The following is a 22192-nucleotide window of genomic DNA, read 5'->3' on the forward strand; positions in this document are numbered from 1 at the left end:
AGGCCATCTTTTCTATTCTCCTGTTCCTTCTCAGCAATCAAGAGCCTCTTTGCTCTATTTTTGCAGTCCACAGCTGTACTGGAGCTTTCTTTTTGGGCAAACTCACAATGTTTTAGATCATTCTACTGGGCTCTTTGCTCTTAATTCTCAATGTAAATCTGGCTAAAAGCCCCCAACAGTAACCATACCACTGCTTCAACATTAGACTGCCTTGAAATTTCTTCTACCAGATTAAGTAGTTTGCTGCCCTTAATCTCAGTCTCAGGGGCTGGGGATTTAGCTCAGCGGCAAAACCGCCTGCCTGGCAAGCGCAAGGTCATGAGTTCGGTTCCCAGTACCGGAGAAAAACCAAAAAAAAAAACAAAAAACAAAAAACAAAAACAAACAATCTCAGTCTCAGGCAAAATCTCTGGACATGAGCAAAATGTAGACAAACTTTCTGTCAAGCCATAACACATATTGTCTGGAGTCCAACAGCCAAGGCAGTCCTTCTTCCCAGCAGAAACCTCCTGATCTTGGTCTTTACTGATTTTCTGAGCTCTGACCAGAATCTCCTATACAGAACAGCCTAAAGTGTTCCAGCTCTACTTTTTTAACCAGCATCTCTGAATCTTTCCAAACTCTTTCCACAAACCATTCTCAAAGACTCCTGAACAACGTGGTCTGGTATAGTCTCAGCAATCATTCTGGCAATGACCCTTCTTCTCTAGTACCAAATTCTGTCATAGTTATTTTTCTCTCATTGCTGAGACAAAATACCCAACACCCACAAGTTAAGAAAGGTTTATTTACCTCACAGTTTGCAGAGGTTTCAGTCCATAATTGGCTGGTTCCAAGGCAGGGTGGCACATGGCAGAGGGGCAACAGTTCATGGCAGTACAAGACAGCAAAAGCAAAGAGAGAGAGCTGGGGGAGGGAGAGAGGGAGCGTGAGAGAGATTGTTAAGAGTCCTGCCCTCGAGAAATTTGAATTTAGGAAGTCATTAAGAACTGTAGAATTGCAGAAGCAGCAATTTATAGCTGGGTTATTTAAACAATTGGTGAAATAGAAGTTGTTATGGTTTGTGTCTGGATGTCCCCCAAAGCCTCATGCAGTCATGGGGTGGGCTTCTAGAGTTTATGATTGATTCACGAGTGTGAGTGCTGCACCCATCCTGGGGTGGGTAGTTTGCATACACTGTAAGGGAGGGAATGAGGCTGCTTGCTACTGCTCCTCCATTTTTGTTTTGTTTCTTTTTTTTTTGCTTTGTTTTTTAGTTTTTTTCTGGTACCAGGAATTGAACTCACGACCTTGTGCTTGCCAGGCAGGCGCTTTGCCACTGAGCTAAATCCCCAGCCCTGCTCCTCCATTTTCGCTCTTGCTGCTTTTGCTGTTTTCCAGAGCCATGAACTGTTGCCCTATGCCATGTGCCACTCTGCCTTGGAGCCAGCTGATTATAGCATGAAACTTCCACAAACTGTGGGCTAAATAAACCTTTCCTTTCTCAATTCTGGGAGTCAGGTATTTTGTCCCAGCAACAAGAAAAAAGTAACCAAGACAGAAGTCAAAACATACTTCATTATAGAGAGGACTGTTTTTTGGCAAGAAGGTCTTGCTTTGTATTCCAGGCTGGATTTGAACTCACTATAAGTGTGTGCCACCACACCCGCCTAGAAAGGACTTTATATCTACTGTGGTGGGGGAGAGAAGGGCTAGTATGACAGTCTTGAAGGCCAGAAACAGTATGGAATATACTGACAGTCTGGACAATATGCAAAATGTTTCATGAGTAATTTTTTTTTTTCCTTTGGGTGCTGGGATCCAACCCAGCACCTTGCGCAGACAAGGGAAGAGCTCTACCACTGAGCCACACCCCCCAGCCCAATGAGTAATTTTTTGAGTGAAGGAATGGTTGAAGTTCCATAGGTACTAGGTCATGGAAGGCCTTCAAGGTGCTATTAATGTTATTATCAAATTAATTTCACTTGTGTTCTAAAACTGACCCCCCCCCCCCCCCCATGAAATTGGTAGGTCTCAAGCAAGGTTCAGTGGGGGCCTCAAGTCAGAACCAAGGAAGTTAGAGAACACCTTGAAGGTAAGACTAGATAGTATTTTTTAGCCCGGTCTGGGGGCAACAGCCTGTACTCCCAGCATCTGGGATGCCGCCGAGGCAGAACTGCAAATTCCAGCCCAACTTGGGCAATTTAACGACTCAGTGAGACCCTGTTTTAAAGAATAAAAAGGTATGAGGCCGGGCGTCAGGGCGCACGCCTGTAATCCCAGCACTCGGGAGGCTGGGGCAGGAGGATCGTTGCCAGCTCAAGGCCATCCTGAACTGCATAGAGAGACACTATCTCAAAAAGACCAAAAGTAAAAAAAAATAAAAAGTAAAACGGTATGAGGATGTAGGTCAGTGCAAAGGCTCTAGAGTCAATCCTGAGAACCGCAAAACAAAAAAACCAAACTAAACCAATATACTTCCCCACCCCCCGCCACCTGGGAAGGTAAACACAGGGTCACAGGGGGTGTTTCTCAGGGGGTGGGTGACTTGGAGGGTGGGGCAGGTGAAGTGCGTGTTGACTGATTTCTGTCTCCCTTCCATGGGCAGCTGTGTGTCTGAGTCTTTCGCAGGTTCACGCTGCGTGGTGATTTTCTCCTTAGGAGCAAACGCCAGTGTGTCTGAGCAAGAACCCGCACCGCCATCGCCAATCACAGGAACCACAGCCACAATGCCCGTTACGGCAGCTACCTAGGGCCAAGCAGCTGTACGCCCTCGCCGCCTGCCCTCCCCTCCTTCCGGGACCGAGGCGTCGACCCCGCCCCTCCTTCCGGTCCAGCCCGCGCTTCCGCTTTCCCGGCGCTTTTCTCGGGCCCGCCCGCCCAGCCGCGGCGCGTCTGCCCCGCCCCCTCCCGCCGGTCCCCGCGCGCTCTTGGCGGGAAGACCCGTCCTCTGCCGGCGGGGAGATGTCGAGGCCTGGCGCGGCGGACAGCGAGGGGAAGGTGGGCTCTGAGGTAGGTGAGGCCGGCTGCGTCGCGTCCTCGGGAGGCTTCTGCGCTCTACAGAAAACCAGGCCTCAGCGCTGAGGCCGGCTCTGTCCGGAGCGGAGATAGCGGCGGGGTCTGACTGGGGCCCCGCTTGCGCCCCTCGCCTGTGTGCCGTGGCAGCTGTCGCCTTCCAGCCAGGTTTTTTTTTTTTTTTTTTCCTACGGGAGACTGAAGCCAGCACCTTTACACTGCGCTACAGTCCAGCGTGTTTACTTTTTAATTTGTTTTAAATTTTGAGACAAGGTCTCAGTCACTGAGTTAGCCAACCCCGGGCTAAAAAGCCTGGGATCCTTCTGCTCCCGCGTAGGTTTAGCAGGTTCCCGTGGGCAATCACGGTGCCCAGTGGGAGCGGTAATTTCATTTCGCTTAGTACGTGGTGCGTCTAGATTTCGGAGGAGAACGGTTTCCGTGCGGGCCCTCCACTTGGGTGATGCTGTCGTTAGGAGCAGGAGTTAGGTTTGTTTACACAGACCTGCCAAGGACCCTGTGGAAGAGACCTGGGATCTGGGATTCTAACACTGTTTTCCCTTATTGACCTGAATAGGTGAACGAATTTAAAGAAAATCAAGATGTCACCTACGTCTCTCTCAGACCGGTACAGACCACAGTTTTAGGAAAAACAGCAAAGGTTTATCTCACCCCCTTCTCCCTCAGTGATTACCAAGTGGAGCAACCCAAGCACTCCAAATCCCTATCAGAAAAGAATTCCAACTACACGATAGTGTGTCAGAAGCCTGAACTAAAGAAAGCTTGCGACGAAATTTTAATTCCAAAGGTGAAAGCCATCCCTTCCAACGCAGAGTCCACTCTGCAGAAATTGTCCTTAGATGTTCACGCTGAAAGCAACAAGCCAGGACGCAGGAGCCCTTCAGCTGCCACCATTCTGAGTGTTGACATGGAGAGCAGTGATGAGGATGTCACCCCAGGCATGGTAAGAGTTTAGTTAGTAGTTTGTTCCAAGTTTGCTTACTGTTTTGAAATTTGAAAGCTAAGGTAGTCAGGGCCCCTAGTGAAATCAAATTATCACCTAAATTTATTTTTTAAAGTTTTTTTTTTGTAGGCCTGGGAATTGAACTTAGGCGTTTCTTTATTTCTTTCTTTTTTTTTTTTTTCTTCCCTTTTCAGGAATCGAACTCATGACCTTGCGCTTGCCAGGCAGGCGCTGTGCCACTGAGCTAAATCCCCAACCCCTGAACTTAGGGCTTTTGCACTGAACCACATTCTCAGTCTCTTTCTATTTTTTATTTTCACACACGGTTTTGCTAAGTTTCCCAGGCTGGATTTAAACTTGTGATCTTCCTGCCTCAACCTTATAAAGTGCTGGCACTGCAGCCTGTGTCTCCATGCTCAGCTAGTATCTAATTTTTTGGCTTCTGCAGCCTACCAGGAATATTGTGACAACTTTTATACAGGACAAGATAAAATCATATGCTGTGACAAAAAGTTGATGGAACTAGGGAAATAAAATGAAGTTAGGGAAAGGGAGGGCCCATGGGAGACAGCATGGGGTCAGTCATAAGTGCCTTAGACCAGAGGTTGGAAGCCTAGTTTCTAGGCATGGTCACTTCTAATAAACCTGTTCTTTTTGTATTTGAGAGGACTGGATAGGATTAGTGACTCTCAGAATTTAGCCTATCAGATTATCTGGAGGGATTCATTTTTATTTTATTTTATGTATTTTTGAGACAGGGTCTCACTGTGTAGTTAGACTGGCCTTGCAGTGACTATGTAGTCCTGGTTGGGCTTGAACTGACAGTGATCTTCCTGCCTCAACCTCACATGTTCTAAGGCATGACAATCACCAGTTTCTGATTCAGAAGTTTTAGAGTTCGGCGGGGCATACAATTTGCATGTCTAATGGGATTTCCTACTGACACTTCTGCTGTTTGTGAACTGCACTTAAAAAACCACTGGGAAAAATTAAAAATAACCACTGGATTTAGATTATCTCTTCGGTTGCTTAGGCTACAAGATTTTCTTTTTTTCATTTTGAGACAGGGTCTTGCTGTGCAGTTCAGGCTGGCCTTGAGCTCACTTCATATCCTACGCTGGTCTTGAATTCGCAGCGATCCTGCCTCAGCCTCCCAAGTGCTGGGTGAGAATACAGGCGTGTGCCACCATGTCTGGCCTTAGGCTACAAGATTCTGAGTATATGAGGTTAATATAAAGCAGATTTTATTTGGATGCAAAGAAATAGGGTCAGAAACTATAGCAGTGAAGATGGTCAAGCAGAGTCATAAATGTCTGGGATACATTTTCTTAGGAAAAACTGTAAGGTAGAATTTTTTTCTTTTTTGGTGCTAGGAATTGAACCCAGGGCCTGTGCATGGTAGGCAAGCACTGTAGCACTGAGTTGTACTTTCCAGCCTTCATTTTCTTCTTCCTTTTCATTTTTTTTTTTGAAACAGTGGCTTGATTTGTAGCTCAGGGAGGCCTTGAACTCACTGTGTAGCCCAGGCTGGTCAAACTCAAGGCGATTCTCTTGCTTCATCCTCCCAAGTGCAGGGATTACAGGTGTGTGCCACCAGGCCTGTTCCATTTCTAACACTTTATTTTATTTTATTTTTTCCATTTCTAACATTTTAGACGATCTTGCTAAGTCACTAACTTGTCTAGGCTGGGCTTGAACTTTGATCCTCCTAACTCATACTCCCAGAGTGCTGGGATGACAGGCATGCAGTTGATTTTTTTTTTTTAAGATTTTGAGATGGTTTTAGGCTTATAGGAGAGTTGAAAAAAATAGCACAGACATTTCCTGTATACTTTTCACTTAGCCTGCCCTGAGGTTTTTTTTTTTGGCTTTTTTGAGACAGGATCTTGCTATGCAATTCAGGCTGGCCTTGAGCTCACTTTATAGCCCAGGCTGGTCTTGAACTCGCAAGGATCCTCCTGCCTCAGTCTCCTGAGTGCTGGGATTAGAGGTGTGTGCCACCATGCCAGGGTGCCCTTAGGTTAATATCTTATATAACCATAGAATATTTGTCAAATTAAGCTATTACCCATGGTACAATATTGTTAATAGAAATATAGAACATACTAGGATTTCACCAAATTTTCCAGTCATTATTTTTCTGTCTACTACCTGGATGGGTCTCTAATCTCCAGTGTGTGTTAGATCTGAAGAATACTGGATAGTTATTTTAGATAAAGTATTCTATTTTGGGTTTGTTAATTTCTTATGATTAGGCTAAGGTTTTGCATTACTGGGAAGGACCCATAGCTCTGTATGTGATATTGCATCCCAAGTAATTTATAAAGAGGAGAAGTTTATTTAGCTCATGGTCTTGGAGTCTGAGAATCCAAGGGCTTGGCAATGCTCTTTGCTCAGCATGCAGTGAGGGTCTTCCTGGTGCATTGTCACACGACAAGGCAGAATGCTTGTGCCAGAGAGAGAGAGTACACAAGTTTATGACAGTTACCCACTTGACAACTCATTGTCCTGTTAAACTGTGATGGGAGTACAGATTTTCCTCATTTATCGATCTTCCTGGTCAATGATGGTTGAGACTTACTGACCTGCCTCTCAGACTTATGACCTGTCCTGTCTTCTTTTGTGTACAATTCTGTGTATCTTTCCTTTTTTTTTTTTTTTTTGTCTTTTTGAGGCAGGGTCTTGCTATGCAGTTTAGGCTGGCCTTGAGCTCACTTTGTAGTGCAAGCTGGTCTTGAACTCAGGACAGTCCTCCTGCTTCAGCCTCCTGAGTGCTGGGATTACAGCACTGTATACCTTTTTTTTGAGGACATGTTCTACATTTTACATTTTAAGACTAATCTCAAAATTACATATCCGTATACCTATTTCCTTTTGTTGATTTCACCTAAACTTAAATGCATGGTTTATTTAACAAAGACTGCAAACAAATATTTACCATGTCTGTTACATGTAATACACAGGAACAGCTTTTGACAGAAATTCATCAACTCCCCCCGACATTTTTTATTATAAATACAGGTATCAAAACAATCCTGAACATATTTTTGATACTACTAGTAGTCAGCATGTATTATCTTTTGTATAGAGCCTCAATGCCTTATTTTTGCACAGTACACCTTGTTTATATAGTACTGTTCTGTTATACATTACAGTACTGCATATAAGAGTTATGTAAGGGGCTGGGGATTTAGCTCAGCCGCAAAAAGCGCCTGCCTGGCAAGCACAAGGTCGTGAGTTCGGTGTAGTCATCAAGTTGGAATTTCCTTTGGCTGTTTCTTTGTTCTGAATATTGTAATGTGCATAGAATATACAATTCCTTATTTAGAGACCAATTCACTTAACAACCTAGTTACAGGAACAAAACTTGGTCGTTAGAAAACTGTCAAGAGGGCAGAGCCCTCATGACTTACTTCCCAAAGGTTGTTCATCCAAATACTATTAACATGAATTTAGCGATTAAATTTCTAACGTATGAAGTTTGGGGAGCACGTTCAAACCATGGCATACTGTTTCCTCATATCTCTGAGGATATTTCTAATTAATTTAGTGTTATGTTTGTGGGAAGCAGTGATAAATTTATGTTTTCTGCTGTGTTTAATTTAGTACTGTGAATTGAACCAAAGGGCTTCACACTAAAGCTACATCCTGTACTGCTCCCTAGTTTTTACTTTGAGACAGGTTGTCACTGAGTCACCCAGGCTGGGCTTGAACTTGTGATTCTCTTGTCTCAACTCCCAGAATGCTGGGATTACAGGCATGTACCACTGCACTGTTAGAAATATTTCTGTTTAGTAAAGACTGAACTTTTGAGTAATAGTGTAATCAGTGACCACTAGGAAATGATTTTCTATAAGGTTCTACTATGTGACTCTTGATAACGGATCACTTCTTATAATTGGGAAGCCATACAAATGTCTTGTGATGATCCCCAATGCAGCCTGTTGGTCACTATCCAGTGTGGCAGAGATGGTTGCTATCTAGTAAGATAACATGAAATGAATAAAAGGGGTCTAATTTGAAGGAATAGATACATGCAGAGAATGAGACATCTAGTTTTGTGAAGTGCATTTGCTGAGCATTATGTAAAGTAATGGAATCTTTTTGATGTAATTTTATAGGGTGATTTTTCAGGATTATCACCATATGAAATGAAGAGACTGAAGAACATATCAGAAAATGCAAAGTTTTTTGCTTCTCTTCAGTTGTCTGAGGTTTGTATGAAGTTTCTCATTAAAACGAAGATACTATTCCTCTTGTCAGATTAATAAAATATTTAAAACTGTCAGCTCTGTAGCTGTAAGATAGCATACATATATATATATATGTTCTGTGTACTTTTCAGTCAGCTGCAAGGCTCCGTGAAATGATAAAGAAGAGACAGCCTCCTAAATCCAAAAGGTAAATGTTTGGTTTACAGTGCCTATACCATGCTATTTTGCTGAATTGTTTTATAATTTTATGTATTTATTTAAAAGGAGGCAGGCCAGGGATATAGCTCAGTAGCACAGTGCCTGTCTGGCAAGCTTGAGGTCTTGAGTTCCATTCCTGCCCTCTCCCCGCCAAGAAAAAAGCCAAATTATTTTAAAGGAGGAGAGATTTGGCTCATGTATTTTTTTTTTTTGTCTTTTTGAGACAGGGTTTCATTAAGCAGTTCAGGCTGGCCTTGAGCTCACTTTGTAGCCCAGGCTGGTCTTGATCTTGTGCCGATCCTTCTGCTTCAGCCTCCCAAGTGCTGGGATTACAGGCATGCGTGTGCCACCACGCCTGGCTAGGCTCACGTATCTTATAATTTTAAAAACTGGTTTGGTGTAGTAAACTTTAGTAGCAGGTCATAAACTCTGTAATCCAATTGCTACAGGATCTTTCAGGGAACACTGTCCTTTAATAGCTTTCTAATTTTCATTTTCACCAAAGAATATGGAGCAGCTGGGCATAATAGCTCCTGCCAGTAATCCCAGCTATGCAGAAAGTGGAGGCAGGATTATAAATTTGAGCCCAGCCCTGGCAGTTTAGTTGGTTGCAAAATAAAAAAAGATGTGGGGTTGTATCTCATTGGTAGAGTGCTTGGTCTCTTTCTTTTTCCTTCCCTCTTTTTCCTCCCTGTTGCCCTCCCTTTTCCCTTCCTCCCTCCCTGTTTTCCTTCTTTCCTTTCATGGTGCTGGAGATCAAATCTAGGGCCTCACATATATTAGACAAGTGCTTTACCACTGAACTACATTCCTACTCCATATTTTTTTTTTTTGAGACAGGGTTTCACTGTGTAGTTCAGGCTGGCCTTGAACTCATGGTGTAGCCCAGGCTGGCCTCAAAATCCCTGTGATCCTCCTGCATCAGCCTCCTGAGTGCTGAGATTACAGGTGTGTGCCACCACGCCTGGCTATATTTCTGTCTTTTTCATAGCTGCATAGCATTCTGTTATATAATATATAATGGCATAATTTGTTTAATGTTTCATTTACTCATGCTGAACATTTAGGGTTGGCTTTTTTTGACTTTTTCATTAAAATGAATGTGGTTGTGTATATATATCGATGTAATAAATGTATGTGCATATACATACACATATGTGACTATACCTGTAGGCCCCATTCCTGGTAGTTATCTCCTTAATATCGCTAAATTTATTTTACTGTTTTTCAGTACAATATAACATGAATTTTTCTCTATTCCTTTAGGAAAAAGCCTAAGAAGAAAGAAAATGAGATTGGATGTAGAAGGTCAATGCGGTTGCTGAAAGTCAGTCCTTCAGAAGTCTCATTACCAGTAACTCCAACACAGCCAGTATTAGTAGAAGATGAAAATGTAAGAAAAAGTGCAGATGAAATATAGTAGCTTAACCAAATGCTGAAAATTGAAGCTGAAGATTTTTTAAATCATGTAGTTATATTTAATTAATGTAGATGTATGGTTTATTGAGTAAGATTTCAAAGTCATAAAGCCTGGGTTGGATTTTGTTTCTCTGAAGTTTTGGGGTTGTGGGTAAATCAGTTATTTCACCTTTCTGAGCCTCAGCTTTAAAAACGTTGTATTAAGGGATTAGTACAGTGATGGTGAACCATTAAGAGCTTTCAGTGATAACAAATAGCTTTGTGCATCACTCCTGCCATAGATTTACCACCACTGACTTGAATAGTCGATAAAAGGCAGTTATTGATGTTAATAATGATAAGTAACATGATTAAAGTGAAGAGTTTCCCTTGCTGTAGTTTATATTATCAGTGAATGGAATGACAGTTTTATTAGATTTATTTCTTAAGTAAAGTTTTATATGTATATATATACACATACACATATACATACATACTTTTTTTTCTGAGACAGGGTCTCGCTGTGTAATTCAGGCTGGCCTTGAGCTCACTTTGTAGCCTAGGCTGGTCTTGAACTTGCAACGATCCTCCTGCCTCAGCCTCCTGAGTGCCATGTATATATTTTTTGAGACAGGGTCTCACTGTGTAGTTCAGGCTGGCTTTGACCTGGCAGTGATCCTCCTGCCTCAGCCTCCTCTCCTCAGTGCTCGGATTATAGGTGTGCGCCGCCATGCTTGGCAAGATTATAATTTTCATTTAAGAGTACTTAACTGTTTTTTTGCGGGGGGTACCAGGAACCAAACTCATGACCTCATGCTTGCCAGGCAGGCGCTGTGCCATTGAGCTTTATCCTGGCCCTTTTTATTTCCCCTCCTTTTGTTTTTCTTTTTTTTTTATAGGTACTGGGAATCAAACTTAGGCACTTGTGCCACTGAGCTACATCCCAGGCCCTTTTTTTTCTTTTTGTCTTTTTGGGACAAGGTCTTGCTATGCAGTTCAGGCTGACCTTGAGCTCACTTTGTACCCCAGGCTGGTCTCAAACTCGCAGCAATCCTCCTGCCTCAGTCTCCTGAGTGCTAGGATTACAGGCGTGCACAACTACGCCTGGCTTTTTTTCCTTTTTTGAGACAAAGTCACACTATGTAGTGCAGGCTGGCCTTGAATTCACTCTGTAGCCCAGGCCAGCCTTGAATTTGCAGCAATCATTTTGCTTCAGCTTCCCAAGTGCTGGGATTACAGACATGTGCCACCATGCCCAGTGTTTCTTTCTCTCATATTCTCATTCATTAAAACAAATTGTTGGTTATGATGTATGTATATATATTGAAATGATTTCACAAGCCAGGTGTGGTGGTGCATATCTGTAATTCCACACTTGGGAGGCTGAGGCAGGAGGATCACAAGTTTGAGTCCTGTGTGGATGATTTAGTGAGACCCTGTTTCAAAGTAAAACATCATGCACAGCAAAAAAATTCACCAGCAGAGAGTGAAGAGACAATCCATAGAATGGAAAAAATTTTTTCCTGCTACTCCTCAGACAAAGGACTAACATCTAGAATATATAAAGAATTTAAAACAAAATAAGACCCCCCCAAATTTATAGGCCCACTCTTAAGAATGGGCATCTGAAATGAATAGATACTTCTCAGATGAAGAAGTACAAATGGCAAATAAATATATGAAAAAACGTTCAACATCGCTGGTTATTTGAGGAATGCAAACTAAAACAACACTGAGATTCCATCTCCAGAAAGAAAGGCTGCCATCAAGAAATCAATCAGTAATAAATGCTGGAGGGGCTGTGGGGAAAAAAGAACCCTTCTCCACTATTGGTGCTAGTGTAGACTTGTACAATCACTGTGGAAATCAGTGGAGTTTCCTCAAAAAACTAAAACTAGAGGTTCCATTTGACCCAGCTGTCCCCTTGTAGGTATCTGCCTGAAAGAATTAAAGCACCATACCATATTGATATATGTACACCTATGTTTCTAGCAGCACAATGCGTAATAGCTAAATCTTGGAAATAGCCCATATGTCCATCAACAAATGGAAAGAAAATATTTGTATACAGTGGAGTAGTACTCTACCATAAAGAAGGATACGCTTGAGTTATTTGTAGGTAAATGGATACACTTCAAGACCATAATGTTAAGTGAAATAAGTTTAAATGTTGGATTATTTCTCTTGTATGAGAAATCCAAAGTGTAAATAAGGAGCAAGTGGAGGTTAAAGATTGGGAAATAGGGAGAATATGTTCAAATAGGAAGGGGAGGGGAGAGGAAAGAAGGAAAAAGGGATTTAAAAAAAAGAATGGAAGGAAAAAAAATGGAAACACAGCTTTTGTAAATGGGGAGAGGAAGAAAGGTTGGAGGGAGAGGAGGATAATGGAAAAAAGATATGTACAGGTAACAAATTTTCTGTGATGAATGATCATTATATATGGCAAATATGTACTAATAAAAATACATTAAAAATAACTAGTTCATAATCACATGAGTGGCAGGCCTGAGGTTAAAACTCAGTTATTTCTTCCCCCCCAAAATAAAAAAAAGGAACCATCAGAAGGCCTAGGGTGCCATGTGTGGTGGCACATGTTTATCATCCCATCACTGCTCTACATAGTGAGACCCTTTCTCCAAAAAAAGAAGGGCTAAGGATGTAGCTCAGTGGTAGAGTACGCCTGGGTTTGATGTTCAGTAACAGCAAAGATTTCACAATCCTTTAATAGTTTGTGAACCGGGCAAGGTGGTGCACGTCTGTAATCCCAGCACTCGGGAGGCTGAGGCAGGAGGATTATTGCGAGTTCAAGACCAGCCTGGGCTACAAAATGAGCTCAAGGCCAGCCTGAAGTGCATAGTGAGACCCTGTCTCAAAAAGACCAAAAAAAAGTTTATGGTGCTGGGGACGTAGCTCAGTGGCGCAGCTCCTGTCTGGCAAGTGTTAGGTCCTGAGTTTGATTCCCAGTACCAAAAAAAAAAAGTTTACACCTGGTACTTTAGAGAATCTTGGCACAGAATGACAACATACTTACATATATATGTGTGCATGCATGCATGTATGTATGGAATTTTTATTAACATACATACTTTTAAATTGACAAAGTTATTGTACATATTTGGGGGTACAGTGTGACATTTCAATACATGTATACAATATGTAATGATCAGATTTAGGGTAATTGACTCATCTATAACCTCACACATATTTCTTTGTGTTGGGAACATTAAAATCTCTGTTTACTGTTTTGAAATATTTAATTAGTAGTTGTCACTCATTGTTGTCCTGCTGTGCTGTGGAGTATAAGAGGTTACTCTGTGGATCCAGCTGTACCTGTTACCATGCTGTGTCCTTCCCTTCCTCTTCCACACTCTTCTCAGGATCCTTCTCTGAAATCAACTTCAGATTCCACATATAAATGGGAAGGTGCAGTATTTGTCTTTCTGTGTCAGATTTATTTCAGTTAACACAGTGCCCTCTGGTTTTATCCATGTTGCTGTAAAGGAAAGAATTTCCTTCTTGTAGAAGTATGACTCGTACTCCATGTGTATACAACACATTTTCCTTATTCCTCGTTCATTTGTTGATAAGCATTTAGGTTGATTCCATATCTTGGCTATTGTGAATCATGTTGCAGTGAACAGAGGATTGAAGGTACCACTTCAGTATACTGGCTTCATTTCCTGTGGATATAAACCCAGGAGTTGGGTAGCTGGATCATAAGGTAGTCTTGTTTCTAGTTTTTTGTGGACCTTCCATACTGTTTCCTATAATGACTGTACTAATGTACATTCTTAGCAACAGCGTGTGAATTCCTCTTTCTTTGCGTCCTTATTAGCATTTGATATCTTTTGTTGGCATTCATTTGTTGACAATGATTATTGAACACCTGTAATGTGCTTCTATGGTTGTTATTGTTGAAAGTAAAGTAGTGAAAAGACAGACAAATACAGTACTCTCCCTGCATTTATATTTTAGGATAAAGATATGAACCATAAAATTTTTATTTTTGATTACAGCCTTTGTTACCTCCTGGACCTTTAGAAATGATTCCTGAAAATGCAAATGATAACCATGAACTATTTAAAGGATTTTTGCAGACATGGGGAGAAATGAACAAGGTATGACATGGGAGGGCTTACAGCCTTTGGAATCATCTGTGAAAGAAATTTCCATATATATATATTAACTTAGTACTTTGGTCTTTCCCAATGTTTCAGACAAGTAGTAAGAACTACTTGGAGGAATTGCCTAACATTAAAAGGTAAGTTAAAATTGTTGTCATTTGTTTTACATTTTTGACCTTTGTTTTACTTTTTTTTCACTTCTTTGTTGTACTGGAGGTAGAACTCAGGGCCTTCACAAGGAGCTACATCCCCAGCTTTTTGTTTTTATTTTTTAAAATTTTAAGACAGGGTCTCGATACATTGCCCAGGTAGGCTCAAACTTATGATCCTCTTGCCTCATCCTCACAAAGCGCTGGCAGTTTTATATTTTTTGAGATGTTTTAATTTTAAAAGCTATATACTATTATAGGGAATTTTGAAAGTGAGGTGAAAAAGTTCTAATGTTTCTCCCGAGCAACTGTTGTTTTTATTTCTGTATATTTTCTTTTGGTGTTGCCATATGCAGTACCATTAGGATATAAACTTCATGAGGGCAGGGATTTTGTCTCAGTAACCAGAACAGTGCTTGGCACATACTATATATCCGCTAAATGTTGAATATCTGAATGAATTTGTTGTATCAGCCCAAGGGTCTGGGAGGCTAGAATACCCTCCACTTTTTTGGCTTGATGTCCTTACCCTGGCTGGAATGCAGAAGGTGAGAGATGAGGCTGACTGAAAACTGAAGATCCTTCTGATGAGAAATGAGGAACCCGAAAAATGAGAGTGAAGTGAAGCAGAGGTTTAATTATATTGTGAAAGTGGGCCTGCCAAACAGTGAGTGAGCTATTTGACAGGGAAAAGCCCAAGCTGAGCTTCTCAGCATAGTGTCTTTGGCTTGTCCATACTTATGATTCTTAAAAAATAACTATTTTGCTGATTGGTATAATCTAGGCCAATCAGAGTTTTAATCTTTGTTTCTGGGATGAGCAAAGGTTCATGGGGCACATGAATGCAGGGGCACATAGTGAATGCAGACACAGGTCCCACAGAGGGCAGCTTTCCTAAGTACATCATGCAGTGTAAGTGTGTGGTCTTCTCTTCCGTGTCAGACACCCAGGTCATGTGCTATACTGCCTGCCTCCCCATATCTGTCCCTACCAGTTCACATTTTTACTTTATGTTCTGAATCATATAAAATTTTGCCTTATGCTTATTTGCTTTTGCATGTGTTACCAGAATCTTTTATTTTTATTTATTTATTTATTTTTGTCTTTGAGACAGGGACTCGCTATGCAGTTCAGGCTGGCCTTGAGCTCACTGTGTAGCCCAGGCTGGTTTCAAACTTGCAATGATCCTCCTGCCTCAGTCTCCTGACTGCTGGGATTACAGGTGTGCATCACCACACCCAACCTTGTGTATCCCATTTTGAGGTTATTTTCTATGTAACTTTGTGTGTTTGTATGCATATTTGTTGAAGTGTATCTATGATAGTGAATTATTTTCTCAGGATAGATACCCAAAGGCAGGGCTAATGAGCCAAACATTGTGGACATTTATGGCTTTTAGCAAACATTCTCAAGTTGTTCTGCAACAATCTTTTTTTTTCATTTTGAAAATCTTATATTGGGTGGAGTGCTTGCCAAGAAAGCACAGGCCTGGGTTTGATCCCCAGTATTACTAAAAAAAGAAAAGTAAAATAAATTTTATTAAATTTTTTGCATTTAATCATTTGTTTGTTTTTCCCTTTGTGGTGCTAGGGATGGAGCTCAGGAATTCCTAATGCTAGGCAGGCACTCTTAGCACTGAGCTATGTTCCCAGGCCCATTTGAGCATTTGTAAAATTCAAATGTACCTTACACTTAATGTATACATATAATGTCTAAGCAAAATATCTTTTATTTTAAGCAAAACATCTCCACATGTATTATGAATGAGTCTTTGTTATCACTGGAAATATGTGACATCTTACCATACTGAGGCCTTCACCTGACTCTTATCTCCTAGAAGACTGTAACTCCCATAAAACTACAAGGGTGTCAAACAGGAAAGAGAATCACAGAATCCCAAAATGGGTGTTATTGTCTGAGGTTTTAAGACTTTGACCATATAGACCTAGTTTAGCAACCTTTTTTACAGTAAGTAAATTAGTTTTGGGAGTAGCTCTTCCAAATTAGCAGCCTAGAAAATATATTTATTCATTAAGCAAACTGTTATATTGCGATATAAATACAAAGTAGTCAAGTTAGATTGCAGAAGTACCACAAAGAGAGCCAGGCATGGTGATGCATGCCTGTAATCCCAACACTTGGGAGTCTGAGGCAGGAGAATCACTATGAGTTCAAGTGCAGCCTAACTTGATAGTGTTCTTAGAAGACAGGTATTGTCCCCATTTTATAGATGAAGAAATTGAGTGGCAATAACTTAGTTGAGGCTCTTAGGTCATAGGCAAAGAGCGTTGTGACAAAAGCAGGACTTTTTTTTCCTTTTTATTTTATTGGTACATTTTAGATACACATAGTGCTAATATTCATCATAGGGAATTGGTACCTGTATACAATACATGTTGCTGCTGCTTCTTTTCTCATTCCCCGCCCTCTCTTCAGTCTCTCTTCCTTTATTTACAAAAGGTTTGTTTCCATTTTTCCTTCTGTTCTTTGTTTTTTGTTGTCTCCCCAGAAATCCCCCCTTGTTGCCTTTCACATTTGAACCTTTTTCCCTTTTCCCAATATCTATTATATATTTTGGTCCTTATTTATACTTTCACTTCCTTTTTTTTGTTTTTGTTTTTGTCTTTTTGAGACAGGGTCTCATTATGCAGTTCAGGCTGGTCTTGAACTCACTTTGTAGCCGAGGCTGGCCTCGAACTTGCAATGATCCTCCTGCCTCAGCCTCCCTTACTGGGATTATAGGTGTGCACCACCATGCCCAGCTATACTTTCAGTTTCTTATACTAGAGAAATTATGCGATATTTACACATAAATGTCTGATTTATTTCACTTAAGAGTATGGTCTGAAGGTCCATCCATTTAGCCAGAAATGTGTTACACTTATCCTACAAACTATGCCGCTGTTGAGTATTCATATAATTGCTGTGATATGTTGCTACAAAACCTGAATTGATTGATTTTGTCTTTTTTGAGACAGGTTTTTGCTATGCAGTTCAAGCTGGCCTTGAATTCACTTTGTAACCCAGGCTGGAGTTGAACTCTCAGTGATCCTCCTGCCTCAGCTGCTTGAGTGCTGGGATTATAGACATGTGCCACCAAGCTTGGCACCAAAACCAGGATTTAAACCAGATTTTTTCTGGCTTAAAAACCCTTGTTAAAGCGGGGTACAGGACAATGGTAGAGCACTTACCTAGCATGTGTAAGGCCTTGGCTTTAATTCCTAGTGCCACACATGTACAAAACTGTTACTTGTATTTACTCTGTCACTAACAATATATGTGAGTGTTTATGTTAGTAGTTAGTTTTTTGTAGTGTTAGGGATCAAACCCAGGGTTTTATGTAGTCTAGCCAAGTAGTCCACTACTGACGTCCCCAGCCCAAGTTTTACTGTGGCCTATTATTATTATTATTATTATTATTTATTTTTTCATTTGAGACAGGGTCTTGCCGTGTAGTTCAGGCTGGCCTTGAACTTACGACGTACCCTAGGCTGGCTTTGAACATGTGATGATCTGCCTGCCTCAGCCTCCTGAGTTGTAGCCTATTAATTTTTAATGTCCTCATAAAATTATCTAAGGCAATTTTATAATTGGAAAATAGTACATCATTGTTTAACTTAATTGCTTTGCTTATCAGGAGGTTGAATATTTTCTAGTATGTATTTACTAATTGTGGTTTTTCTTTTTGAATTCTTTTACTTACTTTGACTATTGAGATTGATTTTACTTTAAAATTTAATGTTTTAATTTTCATAGCTATAAAGCCAATTTAAATGACATGGTCATTAGTGAAGATACTGTTCATAAAGTTACCAAAAGCTCAATATCCTCCGTGGCTCTCCACCCATCAGAAACTGGGATTCTGGTAGCAGCTGGGTCCAAATCTGGGCAGATCGGACTTTGGGATTTGGTAAGTTAGTGATCCTTTTTTTTTGTTTGTTTTGTTTTGTTTTTTTGAGACAGGATCTCGCTATGTGGTTCAGGCTGGCCTCAAACTTGCAGCAGTCCTCCTGCCTCAGCCTTCCAAAGTGCTGTGATTACAGGCAACCATGCCTGGCTGTTATTCTTTTTTGAAGATACTGAAGTTTGACTGAAGCAAATAATCTTAAAAGGCAATAGCTTATAGGCATTTATTTATAAACAGGGCTTGAGATTTTACTTTTATGTTTTATAATTCCAAATTTTAGAAATTGAAGGAATTTAAATTTGTTTTATAGAAACTTTTATTTAAATTGGTTTTAACATTTTTAGCTTGAATATCTTTAGCCATCTGGGCGTAAATCAATTGCCAGGAGACTTTAAATGAATATGTGAAAACTCGGTTATGTTTAAAAATATGGTCTGCTGTGAAGTGACTGTGTGTCTTCCCAAAATTTATGTGTTGAATGTCTACCCCTCAAGGTGACATTAGGAGATGTGTGGTCTTTGGAGGTAATTAGTTCATGAAAGGAGTTAGTGCCGTTGTGGAAGACGCTAAAGAGAGATCCCTTCCCCCTTCTCCCAAATAAGGACTCTACTAGAAGGCACCATCTTGAAACGAGAAATTGGCCCTCCATAGACACTGAATGAGCCAGCATCTTGATTTTGGACTACGTAGTTCCCAGAACAGAGGAATGCATTTCTCCTGTTACGGTAATTTGTTATAGCAGCCCTAGGGGACTGAGCAGTCTCTGAGCTGGATCAGACTACCTTCTAGGGACCTGAGTGATCCAGGTCATCTTTTGATGAGTTTGAAACTTACAGCATTCCGTTCACTGTGCATGTCATACTTCAGTAATGGCTTTCAGTAGTTAGAAAATTGAGAGAAATCCAGTTAATGCTCTATGAATTTATTTTCTAATCGAGGAAGTAGAATAAGGACATAAAAATGTTGAAAGGACATTTAATGGAGGTAAAAACAAAGGTGAGTTGAAGCTGATTGGGGTTAATAAACAGTTTTTGCAAGTGAAGGACAAAAACCAAATTCTTTTGGGAGCATAGAGTCTTTATTTTACTAAGATTTGAGTGGGATACAGTTTAGCAAAGAATATAAACAGAAGTGGGAAGAGGATCAGAAGAGTTTGATGGTTTAGAAGCCAAGAGATGAGTTTCAAGGGCAGGTGAATAATGCTTCATACAGTGAAGTCCCTTCTCATATCTTGGTGATTCTAAAATCTACATTACTGTGTTTCTGTATCTTAATGTTTTCATCAAGCTTCTAATTTCCCAGGAGATTTTTATCCTTTTTTTTTAGCAGATTCAGCAAATCTAAAATCAGTATCTTGCCTGTTCTGGGTTCACCCCCTGTAATGGCTTGTGTCTAGATGTCCCCCTAAAGCCTCATGCAGACAGGTGGGGCTTTTTCAGAGGTGGCTGGATCTACAGTGTGTGATGCTGGCATTAAGGGTGTGTGATGACTAAGGGTGGCCTGAAACTTTCAGTGATCGTCCTGCCTCAGCCTCCCAAGTGCTGGCATGTCAGGTGTGTGCCACCACACCTGGCTAAGTGTATAATTTTGATGCTTTTCAAGAAATATACTGAGTTGTGTAATTATAATTCAGTTTTAGAACACTTTCATCATACTTATAAGATCACTCATGTTTGTTTACATTTATTCCTCCATTCTATCCTTAGCCTCAGGAAAATCTCCATAAATTTGCCCTTTCTGGACATTTCATGTAATGAAGTCATGCACCATGTGGTTTTAAATGTTGGCTTCCTTCTCTTGGCATAATAATTTTGTTTTTAGGGGCTGGGGATTTAGCTCAGCGGCAAAGCACCTGCCTGGCAAGCGCAAGGTCGTGGGTTCGGTTCCCGGTACCGGAGAAAAACCAAAAAAAAAAAAAAATTTGTTTTTTTTGGCATAATAATTTTAAGGCTACTCAGTGCTGTAGTATCTGTCTTATCTCTGTCTGTGCCACCATGCTTGGCTAGTCCTCCTTATTGATTGATTGATTGAGACAGGGTTTCAGTATGCAGTTCAGGCTGGCCTTGACTTCACTATGTAGCCCAGGTTGGTCTTGAACTCACAACGATGACCCTGCCTCAGCCTCCCGGGTGCTGGGATTACAGGAGTGTGCCACCACACCAAGCTTTCATTCTTTTCTTTTTTAAAATTTTAATTTAATATAATTTTTTAATTTTCTGGTCTTTTTGAGACAGGGTCTTGCTATGCAGTTCAGGCTGGCCTTGAGCTCACTTTGTAGCCCAGGCTGGTCTCGAACTCACAGCGATCCTCCTGCCTCAACCTCCCAAGTGCTGGGATTACAGGCGTGCTCCGCCACAGTCGCCCGGCTTTTCATTCTTTTTTTATGGCTGAATAGCAGTCCATTGTTTTGCTATATCACAGTGTCTGTCTGTCCACTTAGCCATTGATGGGTATTTGGATTGTGCAAACTTTCTGCCTACTTAGAATAATGCTGTGGAGAACATTTTTGTGTACATTTTGATATGGACCTGTATTTTCATTTCTCTTGGGTAGACACATGGGAGTGGGATTGCCACATCATATGGTAACACTGGTTAACATTCATTTCAGACTGCTTTCTGAAGAAATTGCACCTTCTTTTGTTTGTACCAGCAGTGTATAGGTCTCCAATTTCTCTATATCCTCACCAACTCTTACTATTTTGTCCTTTGGATTATTATCTTCCTACTGTGGCTTTGATTTGTATTTCTCTAGTGGCTAATGATGGTGAGCATCTTTTCATGTCATTTGTATTTTTGGTGACATGTCTATCCAAATGTTTTGTCCCAAATTTTATCTTATTTTTACTTTTTTGGTTTTTTTTGAGACAGTCTTCTTATGTAGTTTAGGTTGGCCTTGAACTCTATATATCCTATACTGGATGTGAACTTGTGGAAATCCTCTTGCCTCAGCTTCCTGAGTGTTGAGATTATAGGCATGCACTACTATACCTGATTTTGTCCATATTTTATTTTACTTTTTCTTATTTTATTGAGTTGCTAGGGTTTTTTGAACAGTATAGATATAAATCTTTTATTGAATGTGATTTGCAAATATTTTGTCTTAGCTTATGGCTTGTGCTTTCACTTTTTTCAGTGCTGTCTCTTAAAATGCAAAAGTTTAGAATTTTAATAAGGTCTAGTTTATCAGTTTTTAAAAATAGGTTGTGTTTGATGTTGTACCTGAGGAATCTTTGTCTAGTTCAGTCTTAAAGTTTCTTCTAAAAGTTTTATAGTCTTAGCTTTCCTAACTAGTTCTCTCTTCCACCTTGAGTTAGTTTTAGTATATGTTGTAAAATAACAGGCAAAGTTCGTCATTTCACATGTAAATATCTGGTTGTTCCAGCACTATTTACTGAAAGGACTGTCCTTTCTCCACTGATTTGCCTTGAATTCCCTGTTTTCCCTCTTAACTTTCTGTCAGGTTCTGTATGGATCAGCTTTTTGTCACTGGGACCAAATACCCAGCATACACAGTGCAAAGGAGGAAGTTGTTTTTCTTTTTGCTCTTGATTTTAGAGCTTTTGGTTCATGGTTGGCTGATCTTAAGTAAGGCAGGGACGTCATGGTGAAGGGCAGGGGGTGGCCAGAGAGCAGAGCAAGGGAAGTAGTGCCAGAGAGGAAGTGGCCAGGTACCCAGAATAACCCAGAACTGTGCTTTACTAATCCCCTACGTGGCTCTGAACCCAATCAAGAGTGCAGTTTAATTGTTATAGATAACTAGTCACTTAGGCCCAAAGTTTAAGTTACTGTTCTGTCTTTGTCCTCATAGAGGTTGGAATTAGTGTTAGAAGCAGCTATAATGAAATAATTACCAAGTATATAAAAACTTTTTTTATATATGTTATTGGTTATGCAGGTTAATGGGTTTTATTTTGGCAGATTCCTACATGCACATAACATACTTTGATCATTTTTACCCCTCTGTTACCCTTGTCCCACCCTCCCACCTAGTTCACAATTTTGGAGGAGTTCATCTCCCCATTACTCTCCCTCACACCCTCTCCCACCCTGCTCTTCCCTTCCTCTTTTCCTACTTAGCATCTCTTTTTAGCTTTCACATATTAGGGCCAGCATACAATATGTCTTTCCAAGTCTGGTTCATTTTGTTCAGTATCATAGTATCTGGATCCATCCATTTTCTTGCAGAGTACAGAATTTCATTCTTCCTTGTGGCTGAATGATACTCCATCTCATATATACCACATT

At 40.6% G+C, this 22192-nt stretch overlaps 1 protein-coding gene across 4 annotated transcripts in view; it reads left to right on the forward strand.

The window, feature by feature from the left end:
• The first annotated feature begins 2778 nt into the window (after nucleotides 1-2778).
• Wdr76 (WD repeat domain 76) overlaps nucleotides 2779-22192 on the forward strand; it is a 57852-nt gene continuing 38438 nt past the window's right edge. For 2 of the 4 annotated variants that reach the window (XM_013512615.1, XM_013512616.1), the window contains exons 1-8: nucleotides 2804-2991; nucleotides 3569-3955; nucleotides 8077-8169; nucleotides 8301-8356; nucleotides 9634-9760; nucleotides 13782-13883; nucleotides 13983-14026; nucleotides 17795-17948. In XM_013512615.1, coding sequence (XP_013368069.1) covers nucleotides 2944-2991; nucleotides 3569-3955; nucleotides 8077-8169; nucleotides 8301-8356; nucleotides 9634-9760; nucleotides 13782-13883; nucleotides 13983-14026; nucleotides 17795-17948 — 1011 coding nt within the window. In that variant the 5' untranslated portion in view covers nucleotides 2804-2943. Of the gene's footprint in view, nucleotides 2992-3568; nucleotides 3956-8076; nucleotides 8170-8300; nucleotides 8357-9633; nucleotides 9761-13781; nucleotides 13884-13982; nucleotides 14027-17794; nucleotides 17949-22192 lie in introns of those variants that run through there. The other 2 variants (XM_005381415.2, XM_013512617.1) reach the window with 2 other exon arrangements.

This window comes from Chinchilla lanigera, unplaced genomic scaffold (assembly GCF_000276665.1).
Source record: "Chinchilla lanigera isolate Chin_1 unplaced genomic scaffold, ChiLan1.0 scaffold00015, whole genome shotgun sequence".
NCBI classification, from domain to species: Eukaryota; Metazoa; Chordata; class Mammalia; order Rodentia; family Chinchillidae; genus Chinchilla; species Chinchilla lanigera.